The 22,726-nt window shown below is 49.5% G+C and overlaps 1 protein-coding gene across 1 annotated transcript; it reads right to left on the minus strand.

The window, feature by feature from the left end:
- Positions 1-10,323: 10,323 nt before the first annotated feature.
- LOC123025024 (cytochrome P450 2W1-like) lies at positions 10,324-20,055 on the minus strand. The gene is made up of 9 exons (XM_044433432.1): positions 19,858-20,055; positions 16,061-16,223; positions 15,269-15,418; positions 13,953-14,110; positions 12,701-12,874; positions 12,149-12,290; positions 11,368-11,552; positions 11,019-11,160; positions 10,324-10,514 (listed from the first exon to the last, which is right to left on the minus strand). Exons 1-9 carry the CDS (start codon positions 20,053-20,055, stop codon positions 10,324-10,326), a joined length of 1,503 nt encoding a protein of 500 aa, XP_044289367.1.
- Between the last annotated feature and the right edge of the window lie 2,671 nt (positions 20,056-22,726).

Consider the following 22,726-nt stretch of genomic DNA (forward strand, 5'->3'; position numbering starts at 1 on the left):
AAGAGAGAGAGAGAGAGAGAGAGAGAGAGAGAGAGAGAGAGAGAGAGAGAGAGAGGAGTAAGGTGCTTCACACTTCACACCTGTGATTCAGCTCAGCATTGGCCGACCTTGCAACGCAGGGCTCGGGGGTGGCTTTTTGGGGAAGGGCGGAAGGAAGAAACATCCTTCAGTTTATGAAACTGTCATCTGTGGGGGCAGGAGGAGGATTTCTTTTCTCTGTTTTTAGCATCACCAGACCTGAAACTGGCAGATTTGTTGCCAAAGGTGGTAACTCCTCATGCAAACGTGCGGTTCTCCTGGACATAGTTTTTATTTTTATTTCTTTGATCAATAAAACTAGACTTGCAAAAAGGGGAGGATACTGGATTGTTCAATTGCTGTAAACCACAGAGAGAGCTTCAGGTATGGGGCGGTACAGAAAGGAAATACTTTAAGGGATGCAGAAGGATCGGCTGGCAAGAGGAAATCAATTCATCCCCCTTGAGTAGGCAATCAGCAGTAATGGGGACTTTGCAGGTGGCTTGAGGTCTGGCTAGGATGATTTCTGCCTGCACGTGCAGCAGATTCTTGGGTGGAGGGATGCTGAAGGCTGTATCAGGTCAGGCAGTGATTGTGGAAGGCCCCTTTCCGAATGCTTCCCCAAGTCACCGAATCATTGCAAACCAAAACCAGCGCAGCAACGAAGAGTTGGAGCAGGAACATTTCTCCCTCCCGTGCTAGCTTTACTTCAGAGTGTTTTTTAAGGTGGTTAATTAACAAATTAATCCAAAACCACAGGGTAGCACCTGTAGCTCTCCAGACATAGTTGGACTTCAACTCCCGTCAGCTTGGCCAATGATTGGGGATGATAAGGGCTGTAGTTCAACAACTTCTGGAGGCCCGCATCTGGAAGAATGTACCGAGTTAACTCTGTTCTGTCTGCATTTTGCAGATTGTCAGAAGCCCTTTGTTCTGTCACTCGCTCGTTGATGAAGTGTTGTGTCGTGTTTTGTTGTTTTGCTTATGCACGGGTGTATTTGTGTCCCCCCCACAATCAGTCCACTAGTCCACAGATTCTACAAGACTAGGGAAAAGCTGGTCTGCCGTGGAATCTTTTTTACTTCCTTAGCTGCAGGACATTTCCATCTGACCTAAAGTCTGAAGTCTTCTACATCTCCACCTAATTCTGCTTCATTTTTGGACTAGGTCTGAATGGAGGCTGAAGAAAAAATATGATAAAAATTCCTGCATTGATCATCTTTGGTCTTTCTAAGCTTCTCTACCCGCTGATATCCTCCTTTTCTATCCCAGGCCTCCTCCATAAAATGGGGTCCAAACCTTCTGTAGCTTCAATATCCATTCATTTGCCTAATAATGAAAATACCACTGCAAAAGTCAAGTCACACAATTTTGTACAAGATTCGAGGACACTGTAATCTGAGTCTGTAGATGTTTTGTGCATGGACAGGTTTTCCCCTTGGAAGCTTTTTGATTCATTTTGCTTTCTGACTTACGTAGCCTCTAGAGATGTAAAAAATGGGGCAGAGGTAGGGAGAGAAGTCCCGTCTTTTCCTCTACTCCAAGATACTTTTTCATGTTTTTCCCAGATGTCAATGAAGAAAAATGGAACGATTTGAGGAAGGTAATATTTCTTCTTAAAGAGATGAATATGATGTTGAAGCTGAAGTGTTTGCCTACTTCTGTCTGGCTTTTACTCCCTCCAAAGGATTTCTTAAAACTATGCAAGAGGAAGACTTTAAGTAAGACTAGAGATTTCTGGAAATGTTGAAACTCTGGGGGGAAACGGTTTTCGAAATGCTCTTGCCTTAGTGATTATGAGCATGGTGATTTCTTCCTTCCCTTGCTGAAAGGATTGACCAAATGCAGGATTTCTTAAACCGTGGGTCAAGAGCCCCAGTGGGTCTCAGCCAACCTGCAGGTGGATTGCAATGGACCTTTCAGCCCAGTAATCTCTCTTTGCTTGACCACCTGGTGTCTCGGCATCACTGCACGCATTCGGTAGGCAGGTGTTGCTGCAAAATTAGAGGGCAAGGATAACATCTACACAGCCATTTTAAACACGGGGATAAGCAAGGATGGGGAAAGAGGTGAAAGTCATTATAGGAAGAAATGCAGCTCAAAGGACCAGATAGAAGGGTTGAAAGAAATTGAGGGAAAGAGAAAGACTATGGAATAGAAACGGGTTTCTCTGCTTAGAGCAGGGCTCCCTATTTTGAGAGTGTCATGGGCACTTTCACAAGATGGCTTACGGATGAAATGGCTACTATGAAGGACATGACCTGTCGGGGGGGGGGGGGGAAACCCCATGTTGCTCAGAAGGCAAATGGTTGGGATGGAAAAGGGGGACAGAAATGGAAAAGTAACCAACTCAAGAGTTTAATGCCAAGGCGAGGGTAGGGATTTGAGCCCCCAAATATGAGGGTTCTTCAAAAAGCTTCCACACTTTTAAAAACTCCATTTATTAAGAATTTCAAAAATAAGCGACATCACTTTTCTACATAGCCACCTTCCTTTGCGATGCCTTTTTCCTAGCGTCATACCAACTTTTTAATGCCAAAAGCAAAAAAATATATTTATAAAATATAAAAGTGCGGGAACTTTTGGAAAACCCCTCATATTTCTTGCTTTTTCAAACCCAAATAAAGAAGGCTCTGGTTGACAGTGATAGTCTGTACAGCATGGCGACCTCACAGTTAAATTTTAAAAGCTCAGTATCTTAAGGACTAAAATGAGGGGAGACGGGGGAGCCCCTTGCATGCCCAGGGAGGGGTCTTTGGACATGTTGGTACCCCCTGGCACCATTTTGGAGGCCCAGATGAAGGTTGCCCGGATCAGCAAATTTCTCCCAAAATGGGGAGGACACATAATGCCATTTCCAGAGCCAAAGTTTATGCTCGGCTTGAGGGAAAGTGAATTATGGCACTGCCTGCTGGAAGGAACTAGCTGTGGCAAAGAATCCAACAGTTTTCCAAGAGGGACTTGAGATCCCCCAGACGATACCAGCAATGCCAGCGGATTGTGCCCAACTCTGCCTGGTGTTCCTTGTTCCGTTTCTGCTCTCTCCAGTGGGGCCTGTGGGTAAAACATCCAAAAGCCTCTGGTTTAATGCAGGGCCGGCCCTGCCATGCGGCAAAATGAAGCGGTTGCCTCAGGCAGCAGATGCCGGAGCCCTTGGAACTTCCCACCTGCTTGGCAGCCCCTAAACTAGCCCGGGGCCTTCCGGAGCAGTGGTGGGCACGGTCCCAGTGTCAGCACTGAAGAAACATGCAACTGCAGATCCATGTGGCTTTGGCGCACAGAACAGCAAGCAGCACCATCTTGACCTTTGCTCATGCAGCAAAGTGTCTTGGGCCATCTGAGATCCGTTTTAGTTATTTATTTTTCGTTTTATATCCTGCTTTTTTCCTACAAAGGGCTCAAGGCAGCTTATATCTCCTCCTCCATCTTACCCCCACAACCACAACCCTGTGAGGTAGCTTGGGCTGAGAGGCTGTGACTGGCCCAAAGTCACCCAGTTGGCTCCATGGCTGAACGGAGACTCAAACCCAGATTGTCTGAGTCCCAGTCCCATGCTCTTAACCACCACACCACACTGGGTCTCCACTGATAGACCTTTGGAGATGCTCCAGGTCATGCTTAGTCTTAAGCATGGGACTAGAGTCAGTGGAGAGAAGCTGGGTTCTAGATCATCTGGGTTTGCATGGCTGGAGTCCTGTCCTTTGGGCTTGTTCTGGTTAGATGGTGAGTGTGCTCAGCCCAGGGAATCTGTTTTCAGTACAGGTCCTTTCACAAACCCACAAATCCACTCCCCATCCTTTCTTTGTTTCAGTACCATCATGTAAAAAAACAAAAACAGGTCAGGCTTTGAATGGGTGGTGGTGCTGAGCAAGCAGGAATCCGACGCCCCGGCCGCTACGAAACCTCTCCTTGTGTCCAGATTCAGCGTTGCTCTGGATGAGCAGTGGAGTGTGTTTAACCCTGCGGGTGCTGCAATGACTTGGAGTGGAGAAAGACGAATGAGGGACGGGCTAAGCTTCCCCTTCTTGCATTACTTTCTACCTGTCACATTTTAAATGCCTTTGCGACTCTGCTTGTTCAGTGGATTGCTTATTTATGGAAATATGCACCACCCAGAGAGGCCTAACAGGGCTATCGGTGCAGCCTATAAATGAATGCATGCATGCATGCATGCATGAATGAATGAATTTATGGAGTCCAGTAAACACAGAGACTTAACCAGACTTTAAAGGCTGAATGTTCATAAGGTTTAGTGCACCATGCAAGTCACTCTCCAGAAGCTGAATTTGCAGGAGACGGATAGATTAGCCTCCAGTCCTGCAGGATTTTTTGATTTTTGATTTTGGAAGAAATTGCATCTCCTAGGGTGTGCATGTGTCCTACTTTGCACAAGGCAGTCCTCTGTTTGAAGGCCAGCTGGGCCACGTACTTGCTCAACCCCTGGCAGAGTCTGGAGAAGACAGAGCAGTCGTAAGCCTCACCCAGCCGCAGTCTTCCCCACCAGGGTGAGTAGTATTTTATTTCTATTTGGATTATAGATTTTTTCCTAAATGAACAACCGTATGCATAAAATAACATATCTAATTTTATGCAAATTAGTGCTTTCTTTTTGGCTCTGCTTTTCCTCTTCCGGGCAGAGCAGAAGTTGCCACTGGGCCCAAAGTGATCCAGAAGTCCTGCGGAACTGCACGCCCTGTTTCCTGATCCCACATCTGGGATGCTGGGCAAGGGCAAGGGCGCTCTGTACATGCTCAGAGCCAGTCTTGCCCCTGTGAGTCACGCTCTGCTTCTTCCAAGCTCGCGCTCGTGACTGGAAGCGGGTCGCCTCCCGGGAGCCTCTTCAGCGCGCTTGGCAGCCCTTCGCCCCGTGCTGCTGCGTCACTGGAGCTGCTCGCCCGTCTCAAAGCCCCGCTGTCAGCTGTGAGGCCTGCAGTGACCCGGCATGAGAGAAACCTTGCGTTTTTCTGACTCAACCGAGGAAGGCAGCCAGCCGTGTCAGGGAAGCCGGCGCTCTAAAAAGGGCCGACTGAAACCCCCGGGGCACTGCCGCGGGGGCTCTCCACGGGCGAATGGAAACTCCGGCGGCCATCTCGATCAGGCACACGGAAACGGGCCACATGTGTGGTGCAGTGCAGCTTGCAGGAACCGGGCTCCGTTCCTGGTCGGGGGCAGGCTGGGAAAACCTAGAGGGAAGCTGGGCGGACGCACAGCACTGGCAGTGCGCTGGGACCCGGCACTGGCTTTCCCTGCACGCTGCTGGGTTTGGGTCGACAGAGAGGAGGGTGGGCCAGCTGGATCAGGGGCCTGGGGTCTCCCCCTGTCCACGCGCTCCTATTTGCAGCACCCTGGGAAGGCACATGCACACGGCAGAGCACGCCTCCGACTTTCCGGCAGTCGGCCTGAAGTTGATCTTTTCGTCCCCGGTCGCTGCGTCTGCCCCGAGCAATCGGAGCTTTCTCCCGCTCTGGAGAGCAGATGCACCTTTGCCTCAGTCCCACCCCAAGGCGGACCAGGACACCGTGGGGGCGAAGCGCTGAAGCCCCCTCCCCACCTTTGCTGAAGGGACCCACCCCACCGTGTGCTAACAAGGTCCCCACCACCTGTATTTTGTCCCAATTTTTCTCTTTTGGGGGCCCCAATTTTTTTCTCTTAAACAGTGTTTGAGTGGCCAGGTCCGTCGTCTTTCAGGCTTGTTCCCCGTCTCTGGAAGTTAAATTCCTGAGACTGCATTCAGGGAAGGAGCTGCGACTAAGTGAATGACCCCACTGATACTCAGGGGGTTCACACACCAAACAAGGGCCCGCAGCAAGCCCCCCCCCCCGGAGTTGCTTCTCCTTGTCACCGCTGCAGCCTGCCCCCAAACCCTGAAGCAGGTATGGGAGACGAAACAGAATCTACGGCTTGGCCTGAAGGGGATCATGCGCTGGTGAAATTCTGCCTTGTTCCACTCAGGTGGTAATTTCCAGTTCACACATCTCATTGTGAGCATCGTTTGGAAGACTCCTTGGGTTAAGACGCAACATGTGAAGAAACTCCCTGCATATGGTAAGCTAGCACTTCAAGGAAAAGCAACGCTGTACTTTCCCCCCGGTGTGCTAGTTTACTAAATGCAGGGAGATCATTTCTGAAAAGGAAAGCTTGGGGAAAAACAAGTGAAAACTAAAACAGAAGTGATGTAATCAACATTCTGTTCCTCATAAAAGTATTCTAGACTTGAGTAGGCAGAACTGGGTCCCATGGCATTTGTTGGGACTTGGTCCTTGGTATGCAAACATAGAGTCTAATGCTGGGAACACTAGATGGCAAAAGAAGAAGGGGACGGCAGAGGATGAGGTGGCTGGATGGAGTCACTGAGGCAGTTGGCCTGAGCTTGAGTGGACTCCGGGGGATGGCGGAGGACAGGAAGGCCTGGAGGAGTGTTGTCCATGGGGTCGCGATGGGTCGGACACGACTTCTCGACGAACAACAACAATGCGAACATAGGATAATAACCTCAGTATGTGGTCTCATGCTGTATAATGCAGGAGTTTTGAATCTCTCTCAATTCAGGGCCTAAATTATATTTGGGGACATGCTTGGGTAGCACGGGGTGAATTGATTTATTAGATTTATATCCCATCTTTTTTATTTTGAAGAAATCAAGGCAGCTTACTTCATTCTCCTCCTCCTGCTCTCAGTCTTATCCCCACAACAACTACCCTGTGAGGTAGGCTGGCTGAGAGTCTATGACTGGCTCAAAGTCACCCATTTGGCTCCATGGCCGAGCGGGGACTCGAACCCGGATCGCCTGAGTCCCCGTCCTGTGCTCTTAAGCACTACGCCACACTGGCATTCCTGCACGGTGCCGAAGGCAAACGGGTTCGGAAAAATATAGCTGCATATTTGAGCTTCAAATTCCGGCTGCCAGTGTATAAGCCTTAGAAGAAGATTTTTGGAATGGGGAAAACAGCAGCAAAGATGGCAAACCATCTTGGGGAAAGTGCGCGTGGTCAGTGGAAAGGTTGTAGCTGCCTAGGCAAGCCCAGGGGCTCAGATTTGGATCCTGGGCTTGAGCTCCTGATTCTCTTAGGTATACAAGTTGCCCTTGCTGTCCATCTCTTTCCCACGAACCACACAAGGTGTGGTCCTTTGCTATCCTGTGTGCACCGTGTAAGCACAGAGAAATGGGTGTCTACCTGACCTGGCAGCAGAACCCCGGCCATGTGGCTTTTGCAGCCATTGCTCACTTCGCACACGTCTCTGCTCACCCGCTAGGGGGGAAGTGTGCCAAGCACCCACTGAGGTGCAAACCGGGCATGCAATGACATATAATTAGATGGTTTCTGTAGGGAAAAAATCAAAACAATTGACTGTAAAATAAGAAAACAAAATCAGACATCTTTAACTACAATCATAAGGACTAGAAACTTGAGTATAAAACAAAACAAACATACAAGTGGAGAATCTCAGAGAGGTGGCTGCTGTGTTCAAGACAGCTTCTGTACATAGATCCTGAAGAATTCTGCGTCTTCAGTATCTCAGCATAAACAGGACATGTCCTAGAATTGTTTTGCTGGTAGCCCTGGTGCTTCAGCGGTTCAGAATGAATCAGCAGGCACTCATGCATGCAGCAGTGCCCACCTCCTTCTCCCCCTTCCCCTCACAGAGGGGAACTGAAGGGAAAGCTGTGCTGGCAGATGCCAGCTGCTGATTTGCACATCAAGAAGCGTGGATTAGCCGCTTCTGCTCTCCTCGACAACCTCACCTTTGCTGGAGAGATTGCTTTGAAATGGACACAAGCACAAAGAGACCGTGTCCTTGCTAGGGACTGATGTGGGAGAAATAAAAAAGGTAAAGGTAAAGGTTTCCCCTCGACGTTACGTCCAGTCATGCCTGACTCTCGGGGGCGGTTTCCTGGCCAAGGGAGCCAGCGCTTGTCCGCAGACAGTCTCCGTGGTTGTGTGGCCGGAATGACCAAGGTGCACGGAATGCTGTTACCTGCCCACCGAAGTGGTACCTTTTTATCTACTTGCATTTGCATGCTTTCGAACTGCAAGTGGAGGAAATAGGCAGCATGAAATCATTTCTTTGGAATGGCTGGCTGACACCAGGGCCCGGAAAAGGCCCTGCCCTTCTGCCCGGCAGAGGAAGCGACCGATGGGTGGACTCGGCTGGTGAATCAAACAGAGAAGCTGGTTTTGAGACTAAGCCCAGCCAACAAGATAATCTGCAATCCAGGCCTGAGCACAGGTTGCCATTGCGCTGTCTGCTCAAGGCTTCGGTGCATGTGGAGTATGGGCTGTCTCCAAACTGTGGTTTGAAAGGTGAGTTATTGTGTTGTCTGAATACAGTCAGCCAAACACGGGTTCCCGTCATAGTTAAAAAGCCGCAGCCTGTTAGAGCAGCTGAGTTCACACAACATGATAACCCTGGTTCATCAGCAACCATAGTGCAAAGACAGTCCAACTCAACCCATCCCCAGCCCTTGAATGTGCGTTCCTATGTGGTCTGAAAGTTTGTATAAACCAGCCCACCATGGTTTATTTAAGCCATGGTGGGCTGATGTACAGATCGGTGGTCCTTCTGAATATCCAACACTGCCACGGTTTCTTATGTTGCCCAGACGCAGCTGGCAGGCCTTGTTTGAGAGTTAAACAACCTTCAAATAACCCTTGGTCTGTGGAGGGGTTATCGACAGCTGCTTTCCAGGTTTGGATGCGATGACAAACCATGGTGGGAACTGAAACGGCTTTGCAGTCAGAGAAGAAGGGGCACCCAGACATCCTGCCTTCTTCCACAGGGCCTATGCTCCCCCTTGGATCAGTTGTGCAGGTTCTTTTCCACACATGCAAAGAGATCGCATGGCTGTTTTGTTCTGTCCCACCTTTACTGTATTTTCTGTGCTTTTTTAAATGGAAACAACAGTGGGTGACATGTTTGGATTCCCTGCAAAATTGCACAAAAGAAGCCTGACAGCTGCACCCCAAAAGCCTTCTCTGGAAGCAGCGATGCAGTTCCAAAGAAGAAGAGAAGCGAACTTCTAGCTGGTGGAAGAGCTTGCAGTGACAGAGACTGGACAGCGGAGGCTTTGCATTGGGAATGGCTGCTCGCTCCCGCGGGAGGCAGGCTGCTATCAATGGTCTGGCCACCAGGTGGCAGCAGGAATTAAGAAGTTGGTTTCCCAAACTGGTACCTTCCAGATGTTTTGGAGTTCAGTTTGCATCAGCGCCAGAGGACAGGAGGACAGCGAATCGCTGTCAAAACATCTGGAGGGTGTCCAGAGGGCTTCCAGCTCTAGCAATTCGATGACCTTGTGCACCTGTTTCCTCCAGAATGGATTTTCTGCTTTCTGGAAAAAGTTGAGGGAAGCAGTAAGAAAATTCAGGAAGGACGTAGATAGAAGACAGCATAAACTTCCTTAATTGAGGCAAGGTGAGAGCACCATAAAATCCTTGTTTGGAAGCGCCAGAGAGATTTGGATTAAACACTGGCCTCACTTCTCCCCTCCTCCCCCAAATCAAATTGCTTCAAACAGGGTCATCTTCCCAAACAGCAGAGCTGCTCCAGCCCAGTGATAACCTGGGCTGCTTTGGTCTGCACCTTTTCCAGCTCCGCACGATCCCTTTTTTAAAAGATAGAACCTCCAGAACTATACATTGTCCTTTGGAGCCGGCCTCACTTGATTTGGGCCAAGACAGGAAGCTGCATGGGATGTCAAAGGGCAGAGAAAAGAGCTTTTCTCACTGATCGTCCCAGCCTGGCAGTTCTCTTCTTCCAGTTTCTTAACCCGTGTAAGAGGAAGGGTTCTCTGAGCCCATGTCAGGTGTTTACCAAAGAGCATTTGGTGAGGAAGTGTGTCAAATCTATTTTAGACGTCCAAGGATATGATGTCAAGGTCACTGCTATCCACACAATTTTATGTGCACACTTAAAATCGCAACCGTGCAAGTGGCAAGCATGTTCCTTGTCCATGTATCAAGGCAAGTGGGCTAGTTTGAAGTGATGCATTCAAAGTGTGGTGAGGAGGAGAGCTTTGCGAATGCCCTGGACTGGCAGCAAGGAGGCCAAGGGGGTCCCAAGTCAGATCAAGCCAGAGCTTTCCCTTGAAGCAAAAAGGACAATACAGAGGTTGCTCCTCATCAGAAGGCAAGCCCTGAAGAAAGACCACCATACTATGGAAAACTGAGGGAAGAGGAAGAGGAAGATGGACTGGATTCCATCAAGGAAACCAGAGCAGGGGTCATGATGAGCTGGAGATGAGATTTCTCACACCCCTAGAGTGAGGCAACTGCTTGGCACAAGGTCGCACACAAATATTTGGCAGCTTTACTCGCGAGGAATGGCACAAATCAGCTGAGGCTGTGGTCTCAACGTGAAGGTAGTCTTGGGAACGTTCAAGTCCAAGTCGTCTTCTGTCAGCCCAGGTGGTGGACGGAAAGTGAATTTCTGCAGCAGGCCCACGAAGAACAGGAAAAGCTCTGTTTTGGCCAGGCTCTCCCCAATGCAGCCCCGGCGCCCTGCAAAAGCAACAAGGAGTGGCGTTTCCTCTGGATCCCGCAATGGCGAACCTGAAAAAAGGGTCTCCTGGAAGCGCGGATCCTTAAAATTAGCCCATACCGAAATTTTGCCCATGGGGCAGCTAGCAGCGTGCCATGGTTAACGGGACTGCTGTGAATTAAAGCTTCCCTCCCAGTTCAGACCTTGCCTTCCCCCTCCCCCACAAAAAAACCCCTCACTAAGTGGCCTTAGACAACCAACAGCTTCAGCCCTGTGTGGATTATGGGGTTCGAGGCACTGGCCAACCTTTCAAGGTTGTGGGAAGGTTGACAGTACAGACGATGATCTGGGAAGCATCGTCAGTGCTGTCCATTCCGGGGACTAGTGCTTGATGCGGGCTTATAGCCACAAACCCAACCGAGGGTACCATGGGCTGCTGAAAATGCTGCGACCATCTCAGGAAGCTTCTGGACTCGATGGTCACCTTCCAATGGATGGAGGACAAGCTGAACCCCTTCAGGTACCTAAGGAGAAGGGCACGAAGGCTTCTTTCTTGACAAACTTCCCGTCGGCATCCAGGAAGTGGTTTGGGTTGAACTCGTGCGGCGTCTCCCAGTGGCCGGGGTCCAGCAGGACGGATGTGAGGGAGGGGATCACCATGGTGCCCTGGAACACAGAGAGCGTGCATGGGAGGGACACGGCCCCGGCACACTGGGACTGGAGCCCACCCTGGCGGAGGCAGCCTGGGGTGCTCCAGGTATTTGGGAGCAGCAGTGGAATCCAACCCCCGCCGCAGTCTCGGCACCTGCTCAGTTCGGCTCGGCTGGCAACAGCGGGGTGGTGCAAGGCACCTGCGCTCGGGGAGGTGGGTACCTTGGGGAGAAAGTAGCCCCTGAAGTGTGTGTCGACGGACGTGCTGCGCGGGACGTGGGGCAGTAGGGTGATGAAGCGCTGCACCTCGTGGATGACGGCGTGGGTGAAGGGCATGCTCTTGCGGTCCTCGTAGCTGGCCCAGCTGCCCGGCTTCACCACCTGCCCAATCTCCTCTTGAATCTTCTCTGAAACAACCGCGGAGGGTGGCCTCCAGTTACCTTCCTTGCCTTTGGAAGTCTCTCTCCTCCCCCCAGCTTTGACACGGCACACGTCTGGGGAGCCACGAACTGCGTGGCGTTGCGAGAAAGGGGGTGAGGCCAGGGGAAGGCGTGTGGCCATCCGGGGACCCCTGGCTGGCTGCTCTGGGGCCTCAGGATGGCCAGACATGACCCCAGACCTGAGGCTCGGCACCATGTAAGACATTCAATGCCTCTCGCTCCTGCGGCCCGAGAATAAGAGCCCAACTTCAGTTTCTCAGAGGTCACTTTTCTGAATCTGTGTCTTTTGTTTGTTCTTCTAAATGTATCCTCAGAGAAAAAGGTGATATCCTAACGAGACAGATTCCATTAAAGAGAGACAGAGAGAGACTGCATATAAATTAGTATGTGGACATCTGCCCCTTTTTTCATCTGAGAGTCTGAGCTGCAGATACTTTCATTATTTAGCATCCGCTGATCTGCAGCGAAATCTTAGAAATTTTGCAATTTACCTTTTCCCCACTCTTGCTCTACCAAAGCTGCAATGAATAAAATTAGACTTGCGGGATGAAGCAGCGGCTCACTTTGAATCTTGGGGTATTTCATCAGTAGCAGAACGGCCCACTGCAATGTTGTCGCAGTCGTCTCCGTCCCAGCCATAATGAGATCCAGGATGGATGCGATCAAGTTGTCTTCATGGAAAAGACTGTCCGTTTTGTTCATGTCCTAAGGTGGAAGGTGCAGGACATGATAGAAATTAAAGCCAAAAAAGAGAGAGAAAGTATTTTGACTTCCACACCGTATATGAGACAAAATTCTAAGTGCACGAGGAAGATCTTTGGTCTAAGCATGCTGGCCCTTCCAAAGCAGGTTACGTTCCTCTTCCTTCCAGACTCATTTGTATCGCGTCTAGAAGTTGGGAACCTGCAAATAGCAGCTGCCCCATTGTTTAGCAGCTGCACAGTGCTTAGAAAATATTGGGTGCTTAATTATATTCATAATAATGTGATAGCAATAATAATGAATGAATCATCCGGACGGATGCTTTTGGAGTCAGAATATTGGACTACGTAAATCTTGGTTCCCATCCATGAAATTTCCTCTATTAAGACTTGTGGTCTGAATCAGCAAAATACCTCTTGTTGCTTGAAGACCAATGCATCTGTGTAGCTTCTGAAGCTGTTTGCATTAATATCTTGTCTGCTTGTCTTGATGTAATCCCGTATAATGACACGGACCTCTTCGATTTTTTTAAGTAAAATTTTGTGAGTGTTGAAAAGAAATCCAAGGAACGGGTAGAAGTTAAACAGCTAGTAAGGAACAAATGCAGAAGAAGAAAAAAGAGTTGGGGGGGGAGGAGAGGAAACATCAGTTGCCTTGAAAAGCATGGAAAAATGTACACAGGAGCAATTCATGGGGAACAGGGGGCTAAGATGGAACTTGGTGCATAAGCTGTGTGTGTCTCTGTGGTGTCCTCTGGTTTTGAGGGTCTGTGTTACCCCCAGGACTCTGATTTGGACAGGTCATTGGCCACCCCTCAATACACCCTTCAGTATTGTCCAGCTCAATGATGTCACTCTCCCAAGATCTAACCCTGAGGATGGCTCCCCTGCAGCTTCTCTTGTCCCTCAGCCACAGAAGAGTGTGAGACTGCAGAAAGTGGCGCTGGCCCTTTAAGCAGTGTGGGCAGCATTTGGCAGGGGCAGAGCCTCTGGGAGACCAGGCTCTGCCAGCCTTCTTAAGGCTTCAGCTGGCCTTGGTTCTCTGCTGTGACAACAGCTCCCTCCAGCCAGATGGTTATGCAGTGTGCTCTCCAAGGTCCTGCCTTGTGAAGTGTGACCTGCAGAACGCACTGGCTGTCCATGTGCTATCCATGTTCCTGCTCCTTAGTGAGGACCATCCCCAAGCGGGTTCATGGCGGGTATCTGAACTTGGGCATTTGTCCTGGCAGGAGGTTGCTTCTATTGTCTACGTCCTCCCCAAATCTCTCAAGGAGCAAGGATTGCTCTGAGCTACCTGGAGCATGAGAAGGAGGGTCCCAGTGAGGATCAGGATAATCCTCGATTCTCCCGCTTGAACCTGACCTCTTGCAAAGTTCAGCAACCTACTTCCTGCCAGCTCTGCACGGATTTCCTACCAAGCACCCATTCTATGACCGAGGAACCATTTCAGAAGCCATCTGCTCTCAGAAATATTCAAGGCCACATTTCCTGATAGGCGCAAGGGGCTGCATCTCGTGGGAGCAGTTTGTTGGGTGACATGCCAAAAGTAGGTGGCTTTTTTCTCCCTTTCCGACCCCCCCTTTTTCGCTCCTCCTGGGTGTCCCCTCATTTTCTAGACTGGACCTCCTGTTTCCTAATCCCAGACACAAAGACTGCATTTGCTTACGTGCAAGGAAGGCGATCCGAGGAGACACATCACTTCATCTATGAGTTTTAGCAGGGTGAGGAATAATGGATCTTGGTAGTCGAACCTCTCCCCGAAAAGCAGAGCGAAGGTAATGTTGCTCGGGGCAGCGTTAAAAGTTCTGAGGCTGAAAGGGTCTCCTTCGGAGAGGAAGCAGGGGGTCAGTAAAAGGGACAGTAATCCAGGCCATCGCTGTGGAAAACGTGTTGTTAACAAAAAGGAACGCAAAACTTTGGGATAGTCAATCAATGGAGGGTTCCCAGGTAAAAATTTACCTTGCCAATGGTCAGCTCAACAGGCAGAGCAAGGTGAACGGGGGAATAATGGCCGTGGAAACAAAATTGGTTGGGGTTGATGAGTGAGCCCTGGTGCACGAGCGTTTCTGTTTATTATTCCCTTGCGTTGACATCCCGCCGTTCTCCCTCTTGCATGGAACCCATGGCGGCTTACAAAGTTTTCCTCCTCTCGCTTGAGCCTCACGGCAACAGCCCTGCGAGGTAGGATCTGTTGAGAGTCTGTGACTGGCCAAAAGTCACCCAGTGAGCTTCAGGGACTAGAACCCGGTTCTCCTAGTCGAGCACCCGCATCGCTATAGTCCAGTCCTCCTTCAGCCTGGCTTTCCTATCAAACGCATTGCTAACTAAGGTGACCTGAGAGAGAGCCTCGGGTATTGGGCAGTATAGAAAGGAAACACATCAAGCAAGACTTCAGCTCCATCATGCACAGTTGCAAGGGAAACTGGAAGGAGCAAAGAAGACACCCGTACGAGAACCCGTGCCGTAAGGCGGTCTCAAATGTCCAAGAGCACTGAGCGATAAGCTACCCGCAGTCCACAGCATCCCTCGACAGCGGCCGCGTGGCAAATACCTGGGCAGGTGTTGGCTGGGGCTGCAGTGCTTCTGAGCTGTCACTTACCTACCCCAAGATCACTAACATCCACCCACCTAAACCGCACTCACTTAGAGATTCAGTCTCCTTGAGTCCGGAAATGGAAACACTAGCAAACGAAGATCGGCAAGACGTTCACCAAATGCCGAAACAGGGATGAGAGCATCTCCAGGTCGAGGGCAAAGAAAAAGAACCAGTCTCTGCTAAACAGGGACGGTTGGAGAGGTGTATGGGAAATACGCGTGCGTCATGGGGACCGGCAATCGCAAAACAACGCAGGAGCTGTACAGGGGGATGAGCGAAAGCATTTTTTCCAGTCTTTGGCAAGGAAAAAGCCCAGGCACTTAGCACATGACCCGAGGAAACAGTCCAAAAGAAACAGACATAGTTGCTCTGAGGACCCAGCTCACCTTTGAAAGATTTAATGTTCTCTACAAGAAATCGGAGTTCTTCGGTGACCTGCTCCTCCAAGGCCTTTTTCCCCATTCCAAGGTTGCGCATGCTGGAGACGGTGAACCTCCGGATTGTCCTCCACAGCTCCCCAGTAGAAAAGAAAACCCCTGCGGGGAGGAGATTATCGCATAAGACTTGGGTTCCCACACTTGGGGTGGGTGGATTGGGGGACTCACCGCATCCTGCTGCCTAGCCCACCTTGCAGGGTTGTGTTGAGAGGGAAAAGAGGAGGATTCCTGGAGGAAAAGAGGGTGGGATTTAATAGATGAATTAATATTAAAACAATTTCAGACTGCCCTTCATCTTTGCAAATAGCAGGGTGGTTCATAAAGGAATTCAAGTCTACTAGGAGAGAGAAAATGGGATAGATTGCAACTCAGTGCTTTAGAACTGGGCATTCCTATTGTTTGGATTTATTATTATTAATCATAATCATAATATAACATTTCTAGACCATTGAGGCTCTTTGGGAGGTTCACAAGATTAAGTCACCCATTCAGATTTCAACCAGGTCTAAACCTGCTTAGCTTCCAAGATTAGGCAGGATTGGGCTATTTGGTGTCTGTGCGCTCGCTCTCACGCTCGCTCGCTCTCTCTCTCTGTGTGTGTGTGTGTGTGTGTGTGTGTGTGTGTGTGTGTGTCTGTGCCTATGCTGCTTGGGTCAATTTGGTGGTACTGAAGAGCTGAAAAGGGAGTCATAAAAGTGTGACTTGGAAGAGTCAGAAATTAGGGCAAGTTTGTTGATTTACCGTTTCCGTGCTGAATCTGTTCAAATATTGGTATCTGCGGCCTGTCCACAAATTCATCTGTGAAATTCACGAGGGCATCCCGCACCACGTCGTAGCCAGTCAGAACTACGACTTTCTGGAATCCAAAATGGAGGGTGAATATCGGCCCGTATTTCCTGGCAAGCTGAAAGGTAGGCAGGTACTTTAGCACTCTTAGCATGTTCAGATTCCGTCAGCTTTTATTTATTTTTTGCGTTCAGACAAAGGGCCACTGCAACTTTCCAAGAGATGAGGAGATAATTTCACCAATACAGACTCACAGCGATGAAATCACTGGAACATGCAAATTTAAACTGAGAAATCATGCCCAGCATGGTGCCTAGATATTTATTTATCACATTTAATAGCTCCAATTAACCCAAGCCATTCACATAATCCTCCTCATCCTCTTCATCTTATCTTCACAACAGCCTTGTGAGGTTGGTTAGGCTGAAGGCCTGTGTGTGGCCCAAATATCAGGGTGAGAGGAGACTGGAATCCTATTTCCCAGTTCAACACTCTAACCACTAGGCTACATTGCATCAATAAAGAGTTCATTAAATGAAAGCAGCAAAGCATAGACATGTCTGCTGAGGAAAAACAACCTCTGAAAAGGAGTTTTTAAAAATGGGCACAGGACGGCTATTTTTTGCTTCCCCTCTGTAATTTTCGTTGCCGCACCAGGCATTCGAAACAACAGTCGGAAGAGGCAGCGTTACCAGCGAAGGGGTAGGAAAGCAGAGATGCTGGGAAGGTACACACCGATCAAATGTTCAATGCTCACGGCATTTCAAAACGTGTGCATTGGAATTTTGCACTGACTGTATTTTTCATCATGTCCATTTTTATTATTGTACTTGGAGAAACTGTTTGTAAAATGGCTAGAGAGTTTTGGCTATTGATTGGTACAGGATTATTATTGCTGCTGCTGCTGATTATGATACAGAAAGCGGCAACTGCCTTTGTAGCAGGTGCTGAGGTCGCCTGTGTTGCCCATAAACTCTCTAGCTGTTTCTTTCTATTAGAGGACTGAGCTGAGTAGGACACACGCCACGCCGGGGGCCCCCAGTCCAGCACGACTTGCCTCCCCCGGTGTGCTGGATGCTGCTGTCCCTGAAGTTAGGATTCAGCTTCCAGGCCAACCAGCCTTTGCGTGCGGAGAGGGCTGCCATCTTGCCCGTCAACTCAGGCGGCAAAATGTCTTGGACCAGCCCTGGAATAAGGTGCCCGTATGAGTCAGCCTTGCAATTGAGGACTTCTCCTGCGGTCCTGCGGAGAGTGTCCCCGGATTTGAAAGAGAGGTTGATGGTGACAAGAGACGGGGCCTTTTTAGTCATGGCACCTCACCCCAGAACACCCTTCTTTGACCCGTCTTCTATAGTGAGGAAGCCGATTTCTGAGGTTTAATCCACCCGGTGCTTTGGCTGAGCACCATCATGTCCTTCAGGCTGGGTGGGGATCCACTTCCTCTCCCCTGATTTAGAACATTTTTGTGTTTCCCATTAATCGTGTTCTCTGGGTGGTAACTGCCGCTTTTTTCTTTCAGCTCTGGCAATCCACAGGGGCAGTGCAATCCAGCACAGGGCCCAAGGCATCCTCCCCATATTGCTGCACAATATTTAAATGGCCAAAATTCACATGTGGGGCATCCAAAGTTTTTCCCCAGAGTGTAAGAGGCGGCGGCTGAGGCACTGGCAGCACCACCTGCCTTCTTCGCTCCGTGTCCCCTGGAACGCCCACAAAAGGCCGCGGTTGGGTCACTCTTGCGAGCAGCACAGAAGGGGAACCAGCAGAAGGACAGCAGGAGCTCAGAGTCCCACCTGCCCCCCTGGGGCAAGTTTCTAACGCCACGGCTGGGACTCTGGAGCCCTTGAAGCTGCCTGGAGTCCTAAATCTTTGTAACAAGGGATCTCTAAGTGGCAACAAACCATCCCTAGTTTGCTGGGGGTCTGGATCAGACAAGAGAGCTTGGACCTGATCCATGGCAACCCTTGGCTGAAGGATCAGGTGCAGCCTATCATGCCTTGAGGGTTAGGAAAATGCACTTTGCCAGCTGGTAATAGCCTGGGTCCCTTAAAAAGGCGTATCTGAATGCTCCCCCCCAACAAGACACCCCGCATACCCTTCCCAGCTGACCCCTGCAGCCGCATTGCACTGTTGCCTCTTTGGGTTAATTTATAGATTGCAAGCCCCTTGGGGCACAGACCTATCCCCTTACTCTCGGAAAAGGCCTGCATATTTTTAGTGATTTTATTCTTAGCCAGCTTTCAGGGATGATGGAGCCCTCTGAAACAGTGTATAAAAATAAAACAGAAGCACAGTACAATTCTAAAAGCAACGAAAACCCAATCAAATGGTAAGAGTGAAGCAAAACCAGCAAAGAAAACAGAAGGGGGGAGGAAAGGGGGAGACAATCTGAGTTCTTTTTCTTCACTCTTGAGAAGAAAGCGAGTGTAGCATCCAGACAAAAAGAGAAGCCTTCGTTCCGCAGAAAAGGAGTGGGATTTGAGTCTTGATTAATATGTCCTACTGATTTCAGTGGGACGAAGGTCACCTCACGTCGGGTTTTGTGATGATTCATTGCATGTGATTATACTAGATTGTTGTTTACATATAGCATTTTATTGTTAAATACTGCTGTAAGCTGCTCAGAGAGCTTTGGCTATCAGGTGGTACAGATGATAATGATCATGATGAAGATGATGATGATAATTCTATCTAGTGAATGGCCTCCAAGCAGCCGGCTATAACCTTCAGGAGCTCAAATTTCTCCTTCACCCTGCAAATACCGATTAACAAAACTTGGGCTCACAGAAATGCTCCTCGAATCCCTTCCCAAAGTCCATTCCAACTTGTGATCTTGTCAAATGACAAGGGTTGAGTTCTTTTCTCTTAGCTTGGAAACCTGTGCATCTTTGCATGTGAATTTTTCAGAATGCACACATCTCTCGAGCACACTTTGGAAGCACACACATTCTTCTCTCTCAAAAGGACGCATTGGTGTGCATTTTTCAAAGCGTGCCTTGTTGCTCACACGTGTGTCATGGATACTCATGCTGCCTGGTGCATTTATTTTGATTGCAAATCGCATGGCAAGCATCTGAGTCTGGAAGTGGTGAGGTGAGCAAATGCCGATCAAACACAAACTGAACTAAATTTACAATTTATCCCTATTTGTGAATCTCCTCTGGGGGGTTGTGGGATCCCTGCAGAGTAGTTTTGCAGGGCTGCAAGGGGAAGAGAAATTTCTATTACGCAGGCAAAAGTCCACACCAAAACATTAGAATTTATCCTGCATCTGGCTACAACCACAGGGTATTTTTCATTCAAACCCTTCAAAGGAGCACTTGTGCCTTCTTGGAATGAAATACCTGTTCTAGGTGTTACATTTGCCTCTGTAATTTGCTAATTCAACAGACCTTCCAACCATCTGGGGAGAAGGAAGTGTCAGATTAATAAAAAAGCTCCCCCCACTCCAAACAGCACTGGAGAAACCGGGTTGCATAAATGGAATGGAAACAGTGGAACATTTTAAAGTTTACAACCGCTGTCCACTCTTTATTTGCCGATTTTGTAACGGTTTTGTCAAACCCGAAACAAAATCTGTCTTGAACTGTCCACCTTATACACATGGAGCATCATGCTTCTGGATGGGTATATAGATCAGAAATATAATTCAGAAATTATTATTAATAATAGGAATAATTGCTGCAGTATTCTCACTGCATTTGCGAAGGAGACCTTTAACCCGACTTTTGCAAACGCTTTTTCTCTCTTACCTTCAGTAACGATTTGTCTTGCCTCTTAATATCCAGCAAATGCAGGTTACCAATGATTGGCAACGGTGTTGGACCAGGGGGCAGTTTAAAAGACGATTTTCTACAGCGGGCTCGAAGGCAGAGTGATGCTATAAAGACCAGTGTGCACAGTAAGCAAAACGAGGTGGGATAGGAGAGAAATACATTTAGCAAGGCCATTTTAGATATGCGCAGAGATGCCGTCGCTGCTCGGGGAGATGATCTGGGGGCCAGCTATTCACCGGTCCGCTGCGTAATATTTCTGGCTTGCCAATGCCACCGAAACGTGCAAAAAAGTCTGAGTAAATGCTGAAGCCCCACCCTCTTTAAACACTTCTGGAGAATGTGGTCTAAGCAGTTTCTGATTGGAAAGCAAAGCAGGTTTCAGGTTACAGGTCCTTCAAGATGTGGATGCAGGACTCCTTGGAGAAGTAGCGCGCTATTTGCCCACCTGTCCTGGAAGCAAGGGGCAGCCATGTGGAGGGAGGAGATGGGCAGCCAGCACAGGTGGTGCCTGTACAGGTGACAGGTCAGCTTGCTGAGGAAAGGTCCCCAAAAGTCAGAGTCAGCTCTGTTCGGGGCCAGATGCCATCCTAGGGCATCCGTGCTGATCTCCCTCCGATTTGTGATGAAACTGAAGCGGAGTCAGGAGAATGGGGGCCGGGTGGCCACGGATGCACCTCCAAAAAAAAAAAAAAAAAAAAAAGGAAAGGTAGCACCTGGAAGAGGGGCTGGGTTTGCATTTGGTTTGGCTCTGGCTAAATTTATATAGAGAGATGCAAATTTGGAATTAAGGGGCAATCAATCAGTCTCAAGCTTATTCGTCACCCGCGGACCTCAAATTCACAAAAGAAAACACAACCAGGCATCTGCTTCCATATGATCAAGGGGAAATACAAATACAAGCGAGCTGCCTAGGAAACTATTTTTTATTTTTTTGTGGCTGTAAATAATACACCAAGTGGACCGTCAGGCCCTGCTGTGCTTCTGCAGAATGGCTTCCACATCTTTGTCACTTGGCGTACAAACTTTGCAGGAGCTTCCATGAGCTAAGACTCTCTGCACACCCGGGAAGAAGGTAGGGAGAGGGGAAGTCTTCCCTGGGGAAGGATCCAGTCCTTTTCAGGTCTAGAGGAAGGACATGGCAGACATGAAATCACTCTCGAGCTCATGGAGGAGGCTCGGACCTGTGGTGGCTGCAGAGTCTGGAGGGTTGTGGGCACGGCATCATCTTTCGTGGGGTCCCCTGCGTCTGCCTTCTCGGCCCCATGGCCGCCAGCTGCTTGTGCTCCTCTTCCTTGCTCCCTTCTCAGGCAGGGCATCCCCACTCCTCTCACCAGCCGCACGGTTGCCTGGCCCAGACTGGGATTGCCGGGGGGGGGGGCAGGGGGGTGTTGCCCCTGCTTGGGAGGAGGGTCCTTGCCAGATGCCCAGCCATGCCCCCCTTTGCCACGGGCCCTGCTTGGGACTCCCTGTCCAGCTCTCTCACCACTGTACCACGCTGTCTCCAAGGTTCCTGCTAACCAGCCATGTCTTCCATTGCACCTGCAACATCTTTTTGTTATCATTTCCAATAACAGATCTCTGGGCAATTCCCCACTTGTAAAAACCACAAGCTGCAATGTGATGAAACTTAATATAAATCTGCCATCCATGCATTACATTTATACCTTTTCCTCTTGGAAGGAACCCAGGTGGTCATGCCTATCCCTTCTCCTTCCTGTTTCATCTTCACAACAACCCTGTGAGGTAGGTCTACATTCAGAGGCCCCGACTGGCCTAAATCCAGCAGTGCTACCATATTGGCGCCCCTTAGCCGCAGTTTTACTACCGGGAAGTTGGAGAGCAGGTGGGAATTTTCTGCGTCGTGGGCAAAAGTCATCTGAGCAGGCCGAGGAGTCCTTTGACTCGGCCCTGGGGACATGGAAAAACTCTGTGCGTGGCAGACCATGGCTGCCGCCTTAGACGTGCTTTCCCGTGCGCATGGCCAAGAAGACAAGTAACATGCTTTGGTTCCTGAACTCCTGAAGCCTCATATGGCAGCTGCTGCTGCTGGTTTCCTCCTCCTTGTTACGTCTTCTGGACTTCTTGCCTGTGTATTGAAACAGACTTTGGCAAAGATGATTGTATCTTCTATACCAGCAAGAACCAGTGCTGCCTAGTGGTTAGAGTGTTGGACTGGGACGGAGGAGATTGGGGTTCTAGTCCCAGCTCAGCCATGAAGCCCCGTGAGTCACTTGGGCTCTCAGTCTTGACCTACCTTACAGGGTTGTTGTTGTGAGGATAAAATGGAGATGAGGCAAACCTAGTAAACTGCCTTAGGTTCCTTGTGGGCGAAAAATATATTTAATAAATACCAGCAAGAGCAAACTGATTAGCTGAATCTGTCTACTTTCATAGCCCCAAAGCAAGACTGGAGTCACGCTGTCCAGGGATGCCTAAAGGTTTTGTACCAGTCCAAACAAACAAAACACTGCAGGGGCAACAAGATTTCTAAGGCTGTGGGGAGTGACCCAAAACCACCCTAGATGGACCGAGTGTGCTTGTGGGTCAAGAAGACTAGCTGGTTGTTGGGGAGGGATAGAAAAAATTTGGGTGGGGTGGCGCCGAGTCCAACCTTGGGTCCACCTTGCCTCGTGCTGCCAACGCGGACTGCCCGCTGCGGCTCCCCTGAGACTCAGGCAGGGGTCGTTCCTGGAAAGGGACCCTCCGTGTGCCGAGTGGGGGCTCTGGCACTGAGCTGCATCCCCTCCATCACGGGAAGGGCAGGACCACCACAGTGCGCCTGGCCTTGATCGAGAACACCCTGCAGTGCAGTTCACTGTTGGAGACCCCACTGGTTTGGGCGCAG

Source organism: Varanus komodoensis, unplaced genomic scaffold, assembly GCF_004798865.1.
Source record: "Varanus komodoensis strain SLA01 unplaced genomic scaffold, ASM479886v1 scaffold26, whole genome shotgun sequence".
NCBI lineage: Eukaryota > Metazoa > Chordata > Lepidosauria > Squamata > Varanidae > Varanus > Varanus komodoensis.